Below are 23,014 nucleotides of genomic sequence, written 5' to 3'. Positions count from 1 at the left end.
GCAGAGGACAGTAAGTCCCCTACCTCCCTCATCATCCCTATGGTCTCTTTGCCTTAGGTTTTTCCCAGCCCATAGGTTAGGGCTATTCTATGTATTTTAGCCAGCACAGCATTCATTTTTGGTGCTCAAGAGATATCTAGTGTCAATAGAGATGCTTTTCATTTATCTTGGTAAGCAAGGGTGTTTTGAGGTCTTTGGCATCCCTCGCTAAAAGGCCACGTGTAAATATGGAAAGAGACATTGCTTTCATTCTTATTTTTCATTTACCCTCTTAAGAGTGAAGTTCTGCTCTGCAGATAATGGATTCTTATGGTTATTGTGTTGCTCCTTCCAAAAATGAATGAGAAACATGCCCGCATCTTTTCTCATACTGCCGATCTACAATAACAGGACTGCAAATGAAAAGGGAGAAAGAAATTTGGTCTGGTCCACTCATTTTAAAGATGAGAAATCTGGGGCCTGGAAAATTTAAGTGACTTTCCCCAAGGCCTATAGGCAGTATTTAGGCCCTAGAATATCTAGCTCCAAATTCAGCCTTCTTTTTTCCTGTTCTGATGGCATCCTTGAGGTCCAGCAATGGTTCATTTTTGTCTTCATATCCTCATTGCCTGACACATAGTTATCACTTAGTATGTGTGTGTGGATTGATTCACCCTGAGTGGGGTGTATAGGACCACTTTTCAGAACTAAGACATGCTGTCTCTGTATGCAGAAACAAAAACGAACAATTGAAGCAGATGTCTGAATAATTCAGGTTTCCCTCCCAATTTCCTCTCCCCTTGAGATGGCCATATACTGTAAACATATCTCTACTCATCCCTTGGATTTCTTTCATAGAAATAAATGCTTAAACTCTTCTCTTTACTTTGTATGAATAGACATAGTGTAGGAGCCAAGGTCTGTCAGTGTTTTCCTTTATAAAGAGTTTATTACAGTCAGTTTTGAAATTGCATAAGATGTGAAGGGGCCTTCTTGGCATTGGGTCTTGGGAATGCTGTGTGAGGCTGCCCTCTGTCAGCCCTGCCTCTCTCCCTGTGTTATGAGAAACTAGTGGGAAATGATACTTCAGGGATCTGTGTTATCTGAATCAAGATTCACAATATTCCCATAAGCAGCTGAATATCCTTAGTAAGATGGGTCCCCATTTTATCTGCATTCCCACATCCTACAATTTGAAAAATAACAGATTCAATCCTATGACAATGTTTGTTGGGAGTCACAAATTACAGGTACCATAAAGCTGAAGGGGGAAAAAACTGTCTCAAAAGGATGAGTTATCTGTATTTTGTGTTTTCAGTATTATTTCATTTTCTAGATTTCTTGAATCTTCTTCAGCCACTCAAGTATATGTAATATGGCTGTGTGCAAGCATGAGTCCTGAGGTTTCTTATTCTGGAAAAGGCTTTGTGTCTCTTCTACGTAGTTTGAGTTGCTATGTTCTGTTTCTGATAATACATACAAATTATATGGTTAGAACTTACTGGTTGACTCAAATAACCTTTCTTTTTCTCTAGGGCTGTGTTGAGGTGACTGGAAAACAAAAACAAAACAACCCAAAATAGCACAGCCTCGGAGATTTGGCATTTTAGTTTTCTTATAAATTGGGCGAGACTGTTTCCCGATTGATCCAATCAACCATCCAAATCAATAGGGTTGGATAATCTTCATCAATCTGACTTGACAAATTTCCACGATGCCAGGTCACCAGATAGAATTTTTTCATCTGTAGCAGGCCAGTTGATCAAACTAATGATTCCATGAAAGTGATTTCTTCAGACTCATTAGGCCTTAAGCATCATCATGTGGTTTTTGGTTGAGTTAGCTAATGTTAGGGGATGTTCATGTTGAGTCCATTTGTGTTGGAACCACTCAGTCCACTTCCCACTTCTTTCTCAGAAGCTTGGGTTTATTATTCAGGCGTATCCACCCCAGAACAAGTCAAAGTTTACTGAGTTTAGCCAACCCTTGTCCTTGGTCATATAGATACTTCTGTACTTCAAAAGATCATGATTTTTCAAAAAATCAACATTAGCATTCCTGTAGTCTTCATAAAGACTGGAATCTTAATCTCAACTCCCATTTGTATTGTTAAGTTGTGTCCCCAGAGAGTAAAACTGGTTACATTTCCCCTTCAGAGCCTCAGGATTCCACCCTGAAGAGTGGATGTGGTTTTTCACGTTATTAGCTTAAATTCCCATTCACATGTGGTCTCTTTAATATCCATTGGCATTTTTCTTTTCAATATCATCTAGTGAATACCAGCTAATATATCCTCGTTATTTTTGATACCATTGATTAGTACCTTGATATCATCTAACTAATTAACATCAATTAGCTTTAACAAAGGGACTTTTACTGAGAAGATATAGGAGGGCAGAAGTTCAAACATCCCCCTGAATCTGAGGTCCCTATACCACTTTGGCTTATGGGGAGAGTAGGCTCAAGTTAAGGCATTTGCTACAAAAATTTTACCCCACCAAGTTTATTTCCAAATGTGGCATAGCCCAACAGATGGACAGCTCCCTTGCTTGAAGGATGCCATGTATTTCTATCATTTTTATTTAATGTTGGACTGGATCCCACAGATCGCTTCCTGGGGCTGTTACATTCGAAAATTAAGATAAACTGAGAGACAATGACTTGAGAATGATTGATTTATTAGGCAGCAATAACCGATAAATTGGGTAAATGTCCTCTCACAAAGCCCACAGACCCTGAGGTAGGACTAACTAGCCTTCATATAGTTTTGGAAAGTGCAGAAGAACAACGAATAGGGTTAGGTAGGTGGGAAAACAATGCAGTTGGCTACAGGGTTGTGGGAGTGAGGACAACACGCACCCAGGTGAGGTTAGTAACCACTCCTCTCTGTTATAAAAGAATGCTTGATTGATTTATGAGACACATCTGTGTCCTGATGCTATTGATAGTGGACCAGGGATAGCAGACTCCTTGGCTCCTAGGAAGGACTCTCCTCGATTGCACAAGGACAGGAAAGGGCAGACAATATATCTCTTAGAGCTAGATTCAGGACTTGAAGTTAACACCAGATGTCTTGGTATTTTCCTAGGAACTGAAAGTATGGTAGATAACAGTTTCTCCCATTAATTATAACTTTAAAATAACTTAGAGGGAAGCCAAACTCCTGTGACTTAGAAATATTCATTGTATGGGTCTACCTGCAAGGTTAGAGATAGTGGGCCAGGGATACAGTTCTGCACAGGCCTTGACTTGTATGGATTCCTATCACTGGATCTCTGGTTCTTTGACCTTTTGAAACTTACAAAATCATTCTGTCTCTAATACTCCATCACCTCAGGGCAGGTAAGAATGCATAACAGGGCCAGACATGACCTAAGATCCATGTAGGTAAGGGATTTCTCCACCTAAAGGCTTAAAGCATTTTGTGTTCCTAATTTGAACACAACTAGGAAACAGGACAAGTCTTGGTGGTATTTTGTATGCACATTCAGTTCTGACTTGCAGCCAGCCTCTCTTTGACATACAATAGACAGACAAGAAATAGTCATAGAATACTCTGAAGTGGAAAGTGAGTCTTCCACTAGTCTTACCTTGAAGAGGGTTTACCAAATGTATATATGCTCCCTCCTGACTGGGTCCTTCTTGGCTGTTTCCCCTGTTACATTCCAATCATGCATGCAAAACATGCTTTACTTTAGTGCTAGTGAAAACTAGTCATCATATTTTATCAAATTTTCTGGGGAGCAGTCTTTCCTGCACTGGGCCAGGATGGTTCTTGGAAGAGTTTTTATTCTGTGAAAGTGACCCCAGGTTTTTGAAGGTGAGGTCACTTTCAAGTATAACACAAGCTCTGAAAGGATTTCCCAACCCAGAAAGGCTTTGAGTGTGGCTCAGCATCAAAATAACAAGATATTTTGATATGCTGATGAATCTTATTATTTTGTACACGCTTTTATACTTATTTCAAACATATTTAGTATATGTTTTATTATTGTTATTTGGTTTCTATTTTGAATGTACCAAATATACATATCCTGTCTCTCCCAGATGAATGTAAGTTCCTTGTGGGCAGGAGTATTTTTTTTGTCTACATGTCCCCCAGTGCCTTCGCATTTCCTGTCATCTAATAGCTACTTAATAAATCCTTACTGATTGATTTGTGATCTCCCTGATGAAGTTACTTCCTCTAATGGTTTAGAATGTTATACATCTACAAATCAGAAAAAGCACTAGTCAGTGAACTGATGGCAAATAATGGCCTCTAATATTTGTTACCTGTGTGACCATGGTCAAGTTACTTAAACTCTCTGGGCCTCTATTTCCCTGTCTGTTAAATGAGGGAATTGGAAGAAATGTCCCCTTTCAATTTTAGGTCTATGGTCCTATGACCATCTCAACCTGTATGACTTGCCTCCTCTTGGTGCTCCATGTTGGTTCTGTATGACCATGGGAATCCTCAGGTTTTCTTTCTATTGTATGGCTACAGTGGAGGTTGGGAGCTATGTATCAGTCAACCCTTTCTTTTCCTGTGATACATCGCTCTATGATTTCCACTAAACAGCTTCTCCTGCCCAGATCTTTGCAAGTGGTATGTTGCAGTCAACTTGTGTATTGCCTATCTTCAGTTGCAATAAAAATCTCAATTAAGCTTGCAATAAGCTTGATTTTTTTTAATTTTGCAGTTTGCAACGAGAATGACAAAGAAAATGGGAATATATACATATATATGTACACATACACATGCACATATATGTGTATATATACATATATATGTATATATATATGCAGCTGGACAATTCTCTTATCTCTCCAGATTTCCCTCATTTTATAGGTCATTTTAAAGCTCTGTTGTTCTCCCAGTATGAATTTACAATTTCCTTTGAAGCCTCTTCGCTTGCTGCTCAGCTGATGACCATAACAACTTGCTCCATCTAAGGCTGTGAGTAGCTGTTCATTTCCACTGGGAGAACATATGGTGATGAGAAGAACCCTGGACTAGGAATCAGAAAACATGGGTTTGATTTCTGGCTCAATGAAACTCCAATGAGCCTGTACTGAGTGCCCTTCGACAAGTCACTTAGTAATAATAGCTGGTATTTATTAATATGGACAGCTAGGTAGTGCACTGAGTCAGGAGTCAGAAAGACCAGAAAGGTCAGAGTTCAAATTTGACCTCAAACACTTACTAGCTATGTGACCCTGGGCAAGTCACTTAAGCCCTACCTGCATAAAACTGGAGAAAGACAGAAAGCCACTTTAGCATCCTTGCCAAGAAAATCCCGTGGACAGTTGGTCCATGGGGTCACAAAGAGTCAGAAATGACTGAACAAAAACAACTATTTATTTGTATTACATTTCTCACTCTCCTTCACCTCACCTATCCAATTAGTTGCCAAGTCTTGATAATTTTACCTTTCACATCTGCCATCTTCTGTCTTCTCACACAGCTGCCAGCTTATTTTGGGCCCTCAGCACCCCTCTGGACAATGGCCACTGTTGCCTAATTGTTCTCTGCTTCACTTTGCCCCTCTTGCTAATCTATTCTCCACGAAGTTGCTGGAGTGATTTTTCCCAAAACATTGATCTGACTGTGCCATGGGATCATAGATCTAGAGTTGGAAGGCACCTTAGGGATATTGTAGTCCAATCTTCCCATTTTACAGGTCAGGAAACTGAGCCTAGGGAGATAAAGAGGTTAAGTTACTTGCCCAAGGTCAAACTTACGCAGTAAGGGGCAGACCGCAGGTTTGATCTCGAGTCCTCTAAGTTCAACATTCTTTCTACTCTACCACATGGTCTCTAGCAGCTCTAGGATTGTATACAAACTTATTTATTTAGCATGCAAAGCCTTTCACGATGGGCCTTCTTGTTTACACATGACAATCCATCTCCTCTCTCCTTGTCTTTGAACGGGCTGTCTCCCATGCCTGGAATACAACCTCCTCACCTTTGCTTATTAGAACCCCTGGTTTCCTTCCAAGCTCAGCTGAAGTGCCATCTGGAAGTGCCATCCATGAAGACTTCTTGATATCCTGCCCGTCCCCCACAACTGCTAGCACTTCCCTGATGACTATATTTATTTTATATTATATTGCATCTAACCTAGTAAAATATAAGTTCACTGAGGGCAGGGACTATTTCATTTTTATCTTTACCTCTCCAATGCCTAGCACGTAGTAAGTGCTTAATAAATGTTTTTAGAGTGATAATGATATTTGATTCTCACAACAAACTTGTGAGGTTAAATACTCTTGTTATCCACATTTTTTTCATAAGGAAACTGAGACTCAGAAAAGTTAAGTGACTTTCCCAGAGTCTCACATCTGAGTGTCTAAGATGGGATCTGAACCCAGGACTTCATGACTCTTAAGTCCAATACTCTATTTACTATGCCATGATGATTTTCTCCTTCCCTTTTTGGTCTTCATCTGTGAAATGAAGAAATTGAACTATGTGAACTCTTAGATACCTTCCAGTTTTAGAACCTGAAAGTGTTCTCTCCCTCAACTTTTCCCAGGGAATTTTCTTCTGGATCAAATATGCTCTATCACGCTTTATATTCTTTGGAGCATCAGTGGTTCATAGCCCCCAAATTTCCCAGTAGAATGTCGGCTCCTTGAGGAAAGGATCTGTATATTATTTTATCTACATAACCACTTGTGCATAACAAGTACTTTTTGTACATATAATAATAAATATTGTTGAATATATATGATAGATCTTGGTCCTAATTCATTATTTAAAAAATCTTTTGTCCTTAGAATTAAATCTGTGGCTATATGTGCTACGAGACCAAAGGTTTTTAACTTAAAATCTGAATGAGTTCTCCAACTAGCTTCAGTGGGTCAAAATGACAACCAAGAGATTTTTTTCTGCTCCATTATAAATTGGTTGTTGTCCTTCATTCTTGAAGAGGACCAAAATGATATCAATATGCTGTTAAAGCAATCAAACTTTTCCCTTTTCTTCCCTTTTGGGATGCTAAGACTATCAAGTCTCCCCTTTGTTTGAATTTGTGGGAAACCTTTTGCTGTCTTTGTTTTGGAATATTTCTCAGCCGTTTCTCAGCACTGAGGCAATCAGGAGTCATTGACTGGTACATGATGTGATACCGGGGATGGGGAACTTTCCTACACCCTAAATGGGATTTTTCACTGTTCTTTGTTTGAGTGCTTCTAGCACCGAGGTAATCAAGTGCCCCATGGCCCTGAGATGGGTATATAAGACCCGAGGTTGGTGTTTGACTTTTGGGGGTACACTCACTGATAGAATGTGGGTGACAGACTCTGGGCAAGGCATTGAACCCACCCCCATGGCTTTGGAACCCAGATAGATGTTGGTGCTTCCCTGGTAACTATGAATTGTGATTTGATCAGACAAGGTCTGTCTGTTGACTATTTGTAATTTCTGCAGTAGTTTGCCTTGAAGTTCAGGGGGCTGATCTTTTCCCCCTGAACTAAGTGAATGATATATGTGTTACATATGCTAGAGTCAAGTTTCAGTGTGTCCGGCTGTGGTTGATCAAACCAATACAAGTTCAGAATGTTCTATCACAGGTTGGGCACAAATAGCCCATGTGAACATTTAAGGTGGATACTCTAAATTTGTGCATCCTGCATCTCTCCTTTGAGCTGTTTCAATTCTGCTTTGCTCATAGAGCACAGCACTTTCTTTGATGTGGGCATGCCATGCTGAGCGGTCCTGTGGTAGTGTCTCCCATGTCACACAATCAATTCCAAAGTTCTTAAGAGAGACCTTGAGAATGTCCTTGTTTTGCTTCTTCTGACCACCATGCAAATGCTTGTTCTATGTGAGTTCTCCATAAAACAGTCTTTTTGGCAAGAGTATGTTTTGCATTCGAACAACGTGGCCAGCCCATTGGAGTTGCGCTCTCTGAAGCAGAGTTTGAATGCTTGGCAGTTTAGTTCAAGTAAAGATGTCAGTGTCTGGTACTTTATCCTTCCAGGTGATCTTCATAGTCTTCCTAAGACAATTCAAATGGAAGCAATTTAGTTTCCTGGCATGGCATTGGTAGAATGTCCAGGTTGCACAGGCATCTCACAATGAAGTCAGCACCACAGCTCTGTAGCTCTGTAGTTTGGTAGTCAGTCTAGTACCTCTTCTCTCCCATACTTTCCTTTGGAGCCTCCCAAACTTTGAGCTAACTCTAGCAATGCATATGTCAACCTCATTATTAATGTGTACATCCCTGGCAAGTATACTACCAAGGTAAGTGAACTTATCCACAGCATTGAAAACTTCTCTATTTGCTGTAACTGATGGTTCCACATATGGATGGTGTGGTGGTGGCTGATGGAACACACCTGTGTTTTCTTGGTGTTAATTGTTAGGCCAAAATTAGCACAAGCAGCAGAGAACTGATCCATACTTCGTTGCATCTCAGCTTCAGAGGCTGCATTGAGTGCACAATCATCTGCAAACAGAAAATCATGCACCAACACTCCCTCCACCTTGGTCTTGGCTTGTAGCCTTTTCAAGTTGAACAATTTACCATCAGTGCAGTAGCTGACCTTAATGCCGTGTTTATCCTCATTGAAAGCATTTGACAACATGGCTGAAAAGATCATGCTAAAAAGCGTGGGAGCAAGCACACAGCCTTGTTTCACTCCATTGGTGACTGGGAAGGTATGAGAACATTGTTCATTATTTAGAACCTGGGTAAGCATGTTGTCATGAAACTGACATACAATGCTGATGAATTTCCCTGGACAACTAAATTTTGCAATAATTTTCCATAAACCCTCCTGACTAACAGTATCAAAGGCCAGGTCTACAAACATTGTGTACAGACCTCTGTTCTGCTCCTGGCATTTCTCCTGGAGTTGTCCGGCAGCAAAGGCCATATTGACTGTTCTTTGGCCCTTTCTGAAGCCACATTGGCTCTTGGGTAGATGACCATCTTCCAGGTCAAGGATCGGCCTATTAAAGAGGACTCTGGTGAGAATCTTGCCAGCAATGAGTCGCAAGACAATCTATTTCCTTTATCTTTATAGAGACAATGGAGTCATCCTTGAACTCCTATCTATCTTAAAGAAATGGTGATGAAATTAACACATAGTTTTACTTCCCTATTCACTTGTTCTTGTTTTCCCTGATTCTTTCTTCCTGCTGCCATAGCAACTTGCTTAGAAAGTTGTATTGATGATACCTTCTATCCCCCTGGGCAGGGGTTGGGGTAGGATCAGGCACAGATCATTGCCAAGATAATTGGTGTGGGTTAAACCCTTGTTTGTCTTCGTGTAACCCATAGAAGCTCTGAGGATCTGTTTCTTATCCTCCTTTCTCCAGACTGAACTCAGGTTCCAGAGTAGGGCAATTTCTACCCATTAAGATTCTAGGGGTACCCCTGAGAAGTTGGAGAAAAACTTTCTAATGCTTTCAGCCCCTACCAGTATGCTTCCCCAAAAGATTATCAGTGGATTATCAGTTTAGTTAGATAACCTTAAAGTAACTCTTATAAGAAAATGGGAAGTTCAACACCCTTCAAACCCTTCAAAGCTTGCAAGATTTTGCTCTGGCCAAAGGGGTGGTAGCAGAAGGATATCCATTGTGAAGCTGGAGCCAAGACCTCTTTTCTTTTCACCAAGGCAGTTCTCAAGGGTGCCCAAGGCAACCTCAGGAGTTTCCTGAAACATTGTTCTGCTTGTTTTGAACTACTTGCTAGACCTTCCTGATTCCAGCCAACCTTATGCTTTTATGTAGAACCCAGAGGACATGAGACAATCTCTCAGCCAATTAGAACAGGTTTCCTGTCTAGCTTTCATCCATTGGCCTTCAAAGACTTGAAATAATTTCAGAAAATTACATTTTTCATCACACACTTTGTCTCAGAAAAGTACTTTGTAAGATCTATAAAACGCCATGTAAATAGGAAAATCTGAAATTGTATGAGATCAAAAAGGGTGCACATTTGTGAGTTACTGTTATTTTTCTACATTTTGTGAAATATGTTAGTTATTTTTGTTTTTATCTTGATCAGTTTTAAAATCTTTATTTACAACACTTTCATTTCTGAATATACACCTCTCCTCTCTCTCTTCCATCCAAGGAGCCCTCTCTTATAGGAAAGAATAATAAAGAAAGATTTTTAAAAATGTTTAGCAAAACTAATTGATCTCTCATTTCTGCAAAGGGAAGGGAAGGAATATTCTCATATCTCTTCTCTGGAGCCAAGCTTGATCATCATAATGCTTGAGTTTCTATTTGGTTGTTTTTGTTCTTTCTGTTTGTATTAATGTAGTCAGTGTGTTGAGTATTTTCCTGGTTCCGTTTACTTCACTTTGTATTATTCCATACAAGAATTTCCAGGCTTCTGTATTCATTGTTATAGTCATTATGTTGATTGTCTTCCTGGTTCTGTTTACTTCACTTTGTATCAGTTCATACAAGAATTTCCAGGCTTCTGTATTCATTCATATTTATTGTTTCTTATAGTACAGTAATAATATTCTATTAAGTTCACATACTATCATTTGGTTAGCTATTCCCTCGATCATTGGGTACCTGTTTTATTTCTAGCTCTTTGTCATAACAAGCAGTACTGCTACAGATACTTTGGTAGGCAAAGGATCTTTCTTTTAACCTTTGACCTCTTTGGGGTTTATGCCTAGCCAGGGGATCTCTGGGTCAAAAGGTATGGAGATTGTAGTCACCTTTTTAGAATAATCCCAATTTTTCTTTTTCTTCTAGAAGGATTGGACTTATTCATAGCTCCACCTGCAGGGTACTAGTGTGCCTGTCTAGGAAAGACTCTTTACAAGAGGGAAAGTGATATAATTGAATTATATTCTATAAATATTTAAAAGTATATATTATGTGTAATACACCGTGAGAGTCTCTAGAGAAGATACAAAGATAAATAAAACAATATCTCTCTCAAGTAGTTTGTAATCTAGGAGACTCATACATAGATCTTTATACTATAAATTACAATATAATAAATGTATGAAGACCATAAAATGTTGAGAGAGCAGATAATAATAGCTAACATTTATATAGCACTTTAGGTCTTGAAAAGGGCAGCTAAGTGGTGCAGTGGATAGAGTGCCTGGCCTGGAGTCAGGAACAGCTGAGTTCAAATCCAACCTCAGCTGTGTGACCGCAGGCAAATCACTTAACCCTGTTTGTCTCAGTTTCCTCATCTGTAAGAAGAGCTGGAGAAGGAAATGGTAAACCACTCCAGTATCTTTGCCAAGAAAATCACAAACAGGGTCTTGAAGAGTCAGAAATGACTGAAATGACTCAACAACCACAAATCAGAGCTTAAAAACGTCACCTATTATCTGGTGTGATGGAGAGATTACTTCATCAGGGAAAGTTTCATGCAGAAAGTAACATTTGAAACTTTATCTGGTTGCTTTGAGTTTTTTGTTGTTTTTGTTTTTACAACTTGTTTTTGCGTCTCTTTTCAAATTTTCCCCAGGACGTTCATTTATGCCCCACTCACCAGAGGAAGGCCCTGCCCGATCGATATGCTTTTTTTTGCCCTTGTCTTCTGTACCCTGAATGGCTTCCTTCAAGGATACTATTTAATTTATTGTGCTGAATACCCTGAGGAATGGTTCACCGATGTCCGATTTACTTCAGGTAATTACCAACTTTACTCCAGTTCTCTTTGTAATTCGTTGTTTGTCATGTGCTTCTTTCTGCTCATGGCCATCACGCACCAATAATCCATAGTCTTGTGGGTTCCCCTGCTTTTTGATTCTTCGAAGATGATAGTGATTCATGACTTGCGGTCATACAACGCCAGTAGAATTGGGCTGTTAAAAAGATGGGCCCTTGTTCTGGGAGAAACTGGGGGTTGGAAAAAGAATTTCGCAATTTCCCCAAATTAATCCAGCTGCTCTCCTATTCCTTCTGTTCAATTACGGGCCCAAACGATGGCTCATCTGTGGTGTCTGTCCAAAATATCTATTTATCTAGATACACAATAGCCTCAGATAGGGTGGTACATATCTATAGATACAGTAGATATTAACATCTATCTATATAATAGATATCTACATTTATATTATAGATATAGATAGCTATCTCTATTATGGATATAATATAGAAATAGTATCGATAAAAAGATAGTTATCTACATGTTATAGATATCAATATCTCTAGAGATACACTTATCTATATTATAGATCTATATCTATTTATAAATATCAGTATCTATAAAGATACTGCTATTTCTTGAGATATTGCTAGGTATAATATCTCTATATATTTTACTAATCGTACCTTTATAGATATATCTTTAAAACTATAGATATATAAGGTAATAGCTATAGAGATAGCTCTAGATATATTATCTCTCTATTTGTTATACACATACAATATACAAATATAAATATGCATATACATATACACTTGTGTATATACATGCATATATACATATATGTATTTTACATACATACACACGCACATATATGAAACAAATACTCTGGTCTTACTCTCTGTGACCTAGTTGCCTAGTGTCTTTTGAATATGCCACTAGTTCTGCAGCCAATCAAAGAGGCCTCTCTTCATCACTTAATAAGCAGATTGGAACCCATTACAAAATACCTACATGTGTTCCAAAGTCTTGCCAATATACCTCTATTACATGTCATCATATGTATACAGAAGTAAGCTCTCCCACATGGAGAATTTCGTCAGCTGCACTCTTTGCATGCCCATAAGAACTGGACTCATTGTCCATGTTCCCTCTCTCTCTTTTGTCTTTCCTTCCGTCTCTCTCTTTCTTTCTGTTTTCCTTCCTTCCTTCCTCTTTCCCTCTTTCTCTCCCTTCTTCCCTCCCTCCTTCCTTCTTTTTCTCCCTCTTCTCCCTCCTTCCTTCCTTCCTTCCTTCCTTCCTTCCTTCCTTCCTTCCTTCCTTCCTTCCTTCCTTCCTTCCTTCCTTCCTTCCTCCCTTGCTTCCTTCCTTTTCTTCCATCTTCCTTTCTTCCTCTTTCTTTCTACCTATCCCCACATATACAAAAACTAAGTAGATAAGGAATACCTATTGCTTGAATTATGATTTGCAGTTGAATAGACAACCTATAGAACTCATCTATCAGTATATACACATATGCATACAAGCTAGGGCACACATATACACATAGATGTGTATGTATGTATATACACTAATGGATGCATTCCATAAGTTTTCCCATTGAACTTCAAATCATAGTTTTGGCAATAAATGGTATTCTTCATCTGCCTGGTTTCAGATGAGAAAAAAGAAGATAGGTTGGTCATGAGGTGAGAGTGAGGCATAACATATGTATAGCCTATGTGCTCCACAATATTCCCATGCTATCAAGAGAAAGTGAGAAAGGTGTGATCCCCCTATCCCTATGGCAAAACTAGAGGTGGGCATAGACACTTGTCACACAGGATGGGAAGGTATGAACGAGCTGTCATTGTATCATTCAGAGTACATATATTGATGAGATCACACATCACACATCCACACATGTGAGTATAAAATGAGAGATTTACCTGTAAGAACTAGCATGCCACCTGAACCTCTAAGAAATGTACTCACATTGGAAGTTGTATTAGTTTGGTTAAACTCAAGCTTCAGTTCAGACTTATTGGACCAAGGATTTGTAGGCATCATGGAGCTTATGACAACAGGCATGCCAGTGGCACACTTTAGTTTCTGCTAAAGTTTTACAGGCTGGGTGAGTGTGCTAAGGGAGGTTCAATGGAGTACCAGTGTTGTGGTTGTATGTATATCAATTTTTTAAATGTCTTTTCCTACAGCTTGATGTAGCTTTTCCTCATACCAGCAGAGTGAAGGTATTGGGAAAGGGGAAGTCAAAGATGTTTGTGGTTTGCAGTGTTGGCTTAAGGAAGCTCACCCCTATTTGGCATTTCCAAAACTAACCTGCCCCCCACCAAATACTTTTAGCTTTCCCTGAAATAGCTGATGCTCATTTAGGGGATCTTGTGATATGGGTTTGTTTTGTTTTTGGATTCAGAGCCATGATTTCATTATTGTAAGGAGCTCCCAATGCAGAAACTTCCCTCACCAAAGGAAGTCACCACTTTCTTTGCAGTTTATGATCTTAGAAAGCCACCTAGAACATTAAAAAGTTAAGTGACTTGCTGAGGGTCACACAGCCAGTAGGTGTGAGACTCAGAATTTGAATTCAGGTCTTCCTGGCTCCAAGGCTGACTCTCTACTCACAATATCATATTTCTTTTTGACATTGAATTCCCCAGGGATGAAAGGGGAGTCAGAAAATACTGGAACAAAATAGAGGAGATTGAATTATCTTTTGTTCTGAGAAATTGCCGCATATAATACGTCTTTTTAGACATGCATATTTTCCTATTTAATATCTGAAAGGGAAAAATATTGAAGAGCAAAAGCAGCATTTAGAAGTGTCTGTTTTCTATTAAGGAAGACCTGGGTTTGAATTCAGCCCCAGGCTTTTTACTTGCTCTGTAATCTTGACAAATCGTTTAAGGCCTCTGTCTGTCAGTTTCCCCATCTATAGACTGGGACTAATTATACCTGCAGTATTTGGTTCCCAAGGTTGGTCAGGAGGCTCAAATGAGATAACGTGTGTAAGGTGTTTTACCAACTTTAAAGTGGGACATAAATGATTATAAATAAATGAGGTCCTGGTCCTTTAAAGGCGCTGATTGGCTAACTGCTGCTTTCTGGAGTCGCTCTTTTTATTTTATAGGGCCTGGGACAATAGCCCTGATTTGCCATATCCTACAGCTGGCTGTGGTCATGGAGGGTAATTGGGATCTAAATGTTTTTCTACAATTATTTAACTGACGTACACAAGTTTGAAGATCACAACAGCTTGAATTCCTACCTATTATTTGCTTTCTTTGCCTAGGTATCCTTTTATTTTTCTTGGGAATGGCAATCAACATTCACAGTGACTATTTATTGCGCCAGCTCAGAAAGCCTGGAGAAATCTCCTATAAGATCCCACAAGGTAAAGATGATTATTTCTTTCCTGTCCTCATTCCTAAGGTTTTTGAGAGACACATACTAATTAGTTAATTCATTATCAGCCAGTCATTCAACAAACATCTATTAAGTGTCTACTGTGTGCAAAACACTGTGCTTTGTATTGGAGCAGTTAAAAAGGTAAAGAAGACATAGCCTTTTTAATCAAAAAGGCTTATTATATTCCAGTGTAGTGCGTAAATTAAATACTTTATAAATTAGATCCTAATTTATTCTATTTATTAATTTATTTAATTTCTAATGATTAGAATATGAAATGGACCTAAGGGGAGATAAAAGAGTTGTGAAGTTAGATGAGAAAGGATTCACTTCTAGGTGAGGGGGCTGAGAAAGACTTTCTGAAAGAGGAAGCTCTTGAGTGGTCCTCCAAAGAGTGGTTTCAGCAGGTGGAGATGGGGCAGAGAGGTGGGCTGGGACAGGTTCAGGCACTTTAGGGATCAGGGTGAGCAAAGACAGGGAAGCAGAAAGTTGGGGCATGAGATTATGGTGAATAAGGCAGTTTGGCCTGAGTGTAGAAAGCACAAGAGGGAGCAGCATGAAGTCAATCTAGAAAAGCAGGCCAGAACCAGGCCTCATTCAGACTCTTTTGATACCTCATGTAAGGGGAATATCAGCTCTTCATAACTGTGCCTTTTTCATATACCACATTCTCTGTTCCCAGACACAGAGAGTCTTGAGTCACAGTCAAGTTTTTCAGGGCAGTGGGCTGGCGCTGGTTGAGTTTGACTTGGGCGACATTGCTTTTTTGTTGTTGCTTTGGACAGCTTAGATATCATGATGTAGTAGGAAGAGAACCAGATTTCTAGTCAGGGAGCCCTGGGAGGCATCTGGTGGTACAATGGATAGAACACTGGGCCTGGAGTCAGGAAGACCTGAGTTTAGATCTGGCCTTAGACACTTACTAGGTGCGTGACTCTGGACAAATCATTTAACCTTGCTTGCCTCAGTTCTTCCTCTGTAAAATGAGCTGGAGAAGGAAATGGCAAACTGCTCCAGTACCTCTGCCAAGAAAACCCTGAATGGAGTCACAAAGAGTCAAACGCGATGGAAAAATGATTACGCAACAAAGTCACTTACCTCTCTGAGCCTCAGTTTCCTATCTGTAAAATGGAGATAGTAATGTTACTTGCTTCATCAGGCTGTTGTAAGAACTGAATGAGATACTGTATGTAAAGTGCTTTGGAATAATGAATCAACAAGCATGTATTAAGTGACTACAATGTATTAGGGGTGTGTGTGTGTGCGTGCGTGTGTGCGCGCGCATGGAGATGGACTAGTCCCGGGATTTCATTGGTAAAGGTAACTCTTAGGTGAGGAAATTCTCTCTACCTATACAGGTTGGCATCTTTTCTCTCTCTTAAAGTTTTAGGTCATTAAGAGGATTTTCTCCGGGTTACTAGGTCAGTATGTGACAAAGGCAGGCCCTGAACCCAGATCTTCCCAGTTTCCAAGGTTAGCTCTCTAGCCACTAAACCATACTGTCTCTCATATTCATTATTGTGATTGTACCTAGAGATCCCATAGCACATTAAAATTGGATTGTAGGAAGAGAGAATCCAAGTTATACCATATCCTCTTAATTCTCCTTGTCTTGCCCTGCTCCTTCACCTCACTCGCTTATTTCATCAAATCCAATGGATTCTCCTATAACTGGAAGCCCATTGCTATTTACTTATCATATTTTAACTTATTTTATATTTATTTGTATACATGTCTCTCATGAGACTTTTGATCTTCTTCAGGGCAAGAATGGTCTTACTCATCTTTGTCTTCCCTTGTACACCCCCAACACAATGCCTGACATGGTGGCTGGTACATAAAAGATACTTAATAAGTGTTTGTTGAATGAAATGAATTGATTAACGGAGAAGAACCATAAGGAGCACTTTAGCAAGGAATGACATTGGATTCTTATTCCTGAAAAGGTATAAATCTCAAGGAAAATAATGAAGAAAAGGTTAAAAAGATCAAAATATATTAAGAAGGAGTAATCATCAAAACTATTTGTTATCAGTTAAAACATAGAAAGGTAGAACAATGTTAACACATTAAGGAAGAATCAGATACAATCAAGCTCAAAACCCAGTGTTTGATAAACTCAAGAACATAAATTACTTATTTTTTTAAATTTTTTTTTTTATTTTTAGTTTACAACAGTTGGTTCTACATAATTCTGAGTTCCAGATTTTCTTCCCTCCCTCGCCGCCTCCCTCCCCAAGATGGCATGGAATCCCATATAACTTCCACGTATAACTTCGAATTGAATTAATTTACACACTAGTCAAGTTGTGGAGAAGAATTATGACCAATGGAATGAATCATGAGAAAGAAGAAACAGAACCCCCTCCCCCCAAAACAACCCAAAAACAAAAACAAAAGAGAGGAAAAAAAAGGCGGGGGGGGGCGGGAAAGGCGAGCATGAAGTGTGCCTCAATCTGCATTCATACTTCCTAGTTCTTTCTCTGGATGTGGATAGCATTCTCCATCTTGAGTCCCTTGGAGTTGTCTTTGCACCTTGTGTTGCTGAGAAGAGCAAAGTCTGTCAGGGTAGTCCTCACAGAATCCATATATCTGTGGTTGTGTATAATGTTCTCCTGGCTCTGCTCCGCTCACTCAGCATTATGTTGTGTAGGTTTTTCCAGGTTGTTATGAAGTCTGTATCATCACCATTTCTTATAGCACAATAGTATTCCATTACTTTCATATACCACAGCTTATTCGGCCATTCCTCAATTGATGGGCATCCCTTTGATTTCCAATTCTTGGCTACCACAAAAAGAGCCGCTATAAATATTTTTGTACATATGGGTCCTTTTCCCACTTGTGTGATATCTTTGGGATACAACCCTAGAAGTGGTATTGCCGGGTCAAAGGGTAGGAACATTTTTGTAACCCTTTGGGCATAGTTCCAAATTGCTCTCCAAAATGGCTGGATCATCTCACAACTCCACCAGCAATGTAACAATGTTCCAATTTTCCCACATCCTCTCCAGCATTTATCATTTTCCTGTTTTGTTATTTTAGCCAATCTGACAGGAGAGATGTGGTATCTAAGAGTCGTTTTGATTTGCATTTCTCTAATCAGTAGTGATTTCGAGCATTTTTTCATATGCCTATAGATATTTTTAATTTTTTCCTCTGAAAACTGCCTGTTCATATCCTTTGACTATTTCTCAATTAGGGAATGACTTGTATTCCTATATATTTGTCTCAGTTCCCTGTATATTTTAGAGATGAGACCTTTATCAGAGACACTAGTTGTAAAGATTTTCTCCCAATTTTCTGCTTTCCTCCTAATCTTTGTTGCATTGGCTTTTTTTTGTACAAAAACATTTCAATTTAACATAATCAAAATTATCCCTTTCACATTTTGTAATGCTCTCTATCTCTTGTTGGGTCATGAATTCTTTTCTTTTCCATATATCTGATAGGTAAACTATTCCTTGCTCTCCCAAATTGCTTGTAGTTTCAGACTTTATTCCTAAATCATGAACCCATTTTGACTTTATTTTGGTATATGCTGTAAGATATTGGTCTATGCCCAGTTTCTGCCCTACCATTTTCCAATTTTCCCAACAGTTTTTGTGAAATAGTGAATTATTAGCCCAGAAGCTGGCCTCTTTGAGTTTATCAAAGAGTAGATTGCTATAGTCATTGACTTCTCCATCTTGGGTACCTATCCTATTCCCCTGATCCACAACTCTGTTTCTTAGTCAGTACCAGGTAGTTTTGATGACTGCTGCTCTGTAGTACAGTTTAATATCTGGTATGGCTAGGACACCTTCTCTAGCATTTCTTTTCACTAATACCCTAGATATGCTAGACCTCGTGTTCTTCCAGTTGAATTTTGTTATTATTTTATCCAGTTCTGTAAAATAATTTTTTGGTAGTTCAATTGGTATGGCACTGAATAGATAGATTAATTTAGGTAAAATTGTAATTTTTATTATATTAGCTCGGCCTAACCATGAGCAACTGATATTTTTCCATTTATTTAGATCTGACTTTATTTGCGTGAAAAGTGTTTCATAGTTATGTTCACATAGTTATGTTCACATATGGGTTTGTCTTGGCAGATAGACTCCCAAATATTTTATAGTGTCTACAGTAACTTTGAATGGAATTTCTCTTTCTATCTCTTGCTGTTGGGCTATGTTAGTAATGTATAGGAATGCTGAGGATTTATGTGGGTTTATTTTATATCCTGCAACTTTGCTAAAGTTGTTTATTATTTCAAGTAGTTTTTTACTTGATTCTCTAAGTAAATCATCATATCATCTGCAAAAAGTTGTAATTTAGCTTCTTCTTTGCCTATTCTAATTTCTTCAATTTCTCTTTCTTCTCTTATTGCTACAGCTAACGTTTCTAGTACCAGATTGAATAGTAGGGGTGATAATGGACATCCTTGTTTCACCCCTGATCTTATTGGGAATGCATCTAGCTTATCCCCATTACAAATAATGCTTGTTGATGGTTTTAAGTAGATGCTATTTATAATTTTAAGGAAGGCTCAATTTATTCCTATGCTTTCTAGCGTTTTTAATAGGTATGGGTGTTGTATTTTGTCAAAGGCTTTTTCTGCATCTATTGAGATGATCATATGGTTTCTGCTAGTTTTGTTGTTGATATGGTCGATTATACTAATGGTTTCCCTAATATTGAACCAGCCTTGCATTCCTGGAATAAATCCTACCTGGTCATGATAAGCTGCTGCAGTCTTTTTGCTAATATTTTATTTAAAATTTTTGCATCAATATTCATTAGAGAAATTGGTCTATAATTTTCTCTTTCTGTTTTGACTCTACCTGGTTTGGGTATTAGTACCGTATTTGTGTCATAAAAAGAATTTGGTAGGACTCCTTCACCTATTTTCCCAAATAGTCTACAAAGTATAGGAATTAATTGTTCTTTAAATGTTTGATAGAATTCACATGTAAAACCATCTGGCCCTAGAGATTTTTTCCTAGGTAGTTCATTGATGGCTTGCTCAATTTCTTTTTCTGAGATGGGGTTATTTAGAAATTTTACTTACTTTTCTGTTAACCTGGGCAGTTTATGTTTTTGTAGATATTCATCCATATCTCTAAGGTTGTCAAATTTATGGGCACACAATTGGGAAAAAAATAATTCCCAATTATTGTTTTGATTTCCTCTTCATTAGAGGTGAACTCACACTTTTGATTTTTGATACCGGTAATTTGATTTTCTTCTTTCTTTCTTTTAATCAAATTGACCAAGCGTTTATCAATTTTATTGTTTTTTTCATAAAACCAGCTTTGTTTTATTTATTAATTCAATAGTTTTCTTGGTTTCAATTTTATTAATCTCTCCTTTGATTTTCAGTATTTCTAATTTGGTATTTAATTGGGGATTTTCAATTAGTTCTTTTTCTAGCTTTTTCAGTTGTATGCCCAAATCATTGATCTCCTTTTTCCCTATTTTACATAAATTACTTATAGAAGAACTACCTATTTGTTAAGAATTTCTGGGAAAACTGGAAAGCAGTTTGTCAGAATTTATGTTTAGATCAGCATTTTACACCATATACTACAATAAACTTAAATTGGTTAAACCTGAATATTAAAAGTCATATATTTAAAAAGAAAAAAATCTAGAAGAAAATAAGATTAGGTACATTTCAAAGCTATGACTAGGGGAACATTTTCATTTATATTTTATTATTTATTTAATATTTTTAGTTTTCAGCATCGATTTCCACAAGATTTTGAATTACAAATTTTCTCCCCATTTCTACTCTTCCCCCACTCCAAGATGGCACATGTTCTGATTGCCCCATTCCCCAGTCAGCCCTCCCTTCTGTTACCCAACTCCCCCCTCCCCACCCCGTACCCTTTTCCCTTACTTTCTTGTAGGGGAAGATAGATTTTTGTGCCCCATTGCCTATATATCTTATTTCCCAGTTGCATACAAAAACAACTTTTTTTTTGAACATCTGCTTTTAAAACTTTGAGTTTGAAATTCTCTCCCCTCTTCCCTCCCCACCCACCCTCTCTAAGAAGGCAAGCAATCCAACACAGGCCACATGTATATCATTATTCAAAACCCTTCCACAATACTCATATTGTGAAAGACTAACTATATTTTCCTCCCTCCTATCCTGTCCCCCTTTATTCAATTTTCTCCCTTGACACTGTTCCTTTTCGAAAATGTCTGCTTTTGATTACCTCCTCCCCCATCTGCCCTCCCTTCTATCATCCCCCAATTTTATCCCCTTCCTCCTTCTTTCCTGTGGGGTAAGACACATCTCTCCCTTTCTCCCTCTCTCAATATATTCCTCTCTCATCCCTTAATTTGATTTTATTTTTTTAAATATCATCCCTTCATATTCAACTCACCCTGTGCCCTCTGTCTATATATATATATATATATATATATATATATATATATACATATATATATATAGACACACACATATATATGTGTATATATATGTATATATATGTATATATATACATATATATGTATGTATGTATGTATATTCCCTTCAGCTATCCTAATACTGAGAAAGGTCTCGTGAATTACGCACATCATCTTTCCATGTAGAAATGTAAACAAAACAGTTCAACTTTAGTTAAAGTCCCTCATGATTTCTCTTTCTTGTTTACCTTTTCATGCTTCTATTAATTCTTGTGTTTGAAAGTCAAACTTTCTAGTCAGCTCTGGTCTTTTCACTGAGAAAGCTTGAAAGTCCTCTATTTTATTGAAAATCCATATTTTGCCTTGGAGCATTACACTCAGTTTTGCTGGGTAGGTGATTCTTGATTTTAATCCTAGCTCCATTGACCTCTGGAACATCATACTCCAAGCCCTTCAATCGCTTAATGTAGAAGCTGCTAGATCTTGTATTATCCTGATTGTGTTTCCACAATACTCAAATTGTTTCTTTCTGGCTGCTTCCAGTATTTTCTCCTTGATCTGGGAGCTCTGGAATTTGGCGACAATATTTCTAGGAGTTTACTTTTTGGGATCTTTTTCTGGAAGCGATTGGTGGATTCTTTCAATTTCTGTTTTACCCTCTGGTTCTGGAATATCAGGGCAGTTCTCCTTGATAATTACTTGAAAGATGATATCTAGGCTCTTTTTTTGATCATGGCTTTCAGGTAGTCCAATAATTTTTAAATGATGTCTCCTGGATCTATTTTCTAGGTCAGTGGTTTTTCCAATGAGATATTTCACATTGTCTTCCATTTTTTCATTCTTTTGGTTCTATTTTATCATATCTTGATTTCTCATAAAGTCGCTAGCTTTCACCTACTCCAATCTAATTTTTAAGGTAGTATTTTCTTCAGTGGTCTTTTGGACCTCCTTTTCCATTTGGCTAATTCTGCCTGTCAAGGTATTCTTCTCCTCATTGGCTTTTTGGAGCTCTTTTGCTAGTTGGGTTGGTGTATGTTTTAAGGTGTTATTTTCTTCAGCATTTTTTTGGGTCTCCTTTAGCAAGTCATTGACTTGTTTTTCATGGTTTTCTCACATCGCTCTCATTTCTCTTCCCAATTTTTCCTCTACTTCTCTTACTTGGTTTTCCAAATCCTTTTTGAGCTGTTCCATGGCCTGAGACCAATTCATATTTTTCTTGGAGGCTTTTGATGTAGGCTCTTTGACTTTTTGACTTCTGGCTGTATGTTTTGGTCTTCTTTGTCTCCAAAAGAAGATTCCAAAGTCTGATTCTGAATCTGAGAGCATTTTCGCTGCCTGTTCATGTTCCCAGCCAACTACTTGACCCTTAAGCTTTTTGTCAGGGTATGACTGCTTATAGAGTAGAGAGTACTTTGTCCCAAGCTTGAAGGGCTGTGCTGCTGTTTTCAGAGCTACTTCTACACAGCAAGCTCTGCCACACCAGCGCTCCTTCTCCGCCAAGAATGGCCAACCAGGATTGCGCTCTGTATCCTGGCAGGGCAAAGCAGGTTTTGCCCTCCACTGTAATCTGCCACTTAATTCCTCCCACCAGGTGGGCCTGGGGCCAGAAGCAACTAGAGCTGTAGCTCTGGAAGCAGCCTCAGAGCTCCACCACCTCCACTGCCC

General features: G+C 38.5%; 1 protein-coding gene across 1 annotated transcript in view; it reads left to right on the top strand.

The window, feature by feature from the left end:
• SRD5A2 (steroid 5 alpha-reductase 2) overlaps window positions 1-23,014 on the top strand; it is a 78,387-nt gene that overhangs the window by 41,728 nt on the left and 13,645 nt on the right. The window contains exons 2-3 of the mRNA XM_036749155.1: window positions 11,423-11,586; window positions 14,835-14,936. Coding sequence (XP_036605050.1) covers window positions 11,423-11,586; window positions 14,835-14,936 — 266 coding nt within the window. The remainder of the gene's footprint in view (window positions 1-11,422; window positions 11,587-14,834; window positions 14,937-23,014) is intronic.

This window comes from Trichosurus vulpecula, chromosome 3 (genome assembly GCF_011100635.1).
Source record: "Trichosurus vulpecula isolate mTriVul1 chromosome 3, mTriVul1.pri, whole genome shotgun sequence".
Lineage (NCBI taxonomy): Eukaryota > Metazoa > Chordata > Mammalia > Diprotodontia > Phalangeridae > Trichosurus > Trichosurus vulpecula.
The sequence above is the reverse complement of the archived record's forward strand: the minus strand, read 5'-3'. Positions and strand labels throughout refer to the sequence as shown.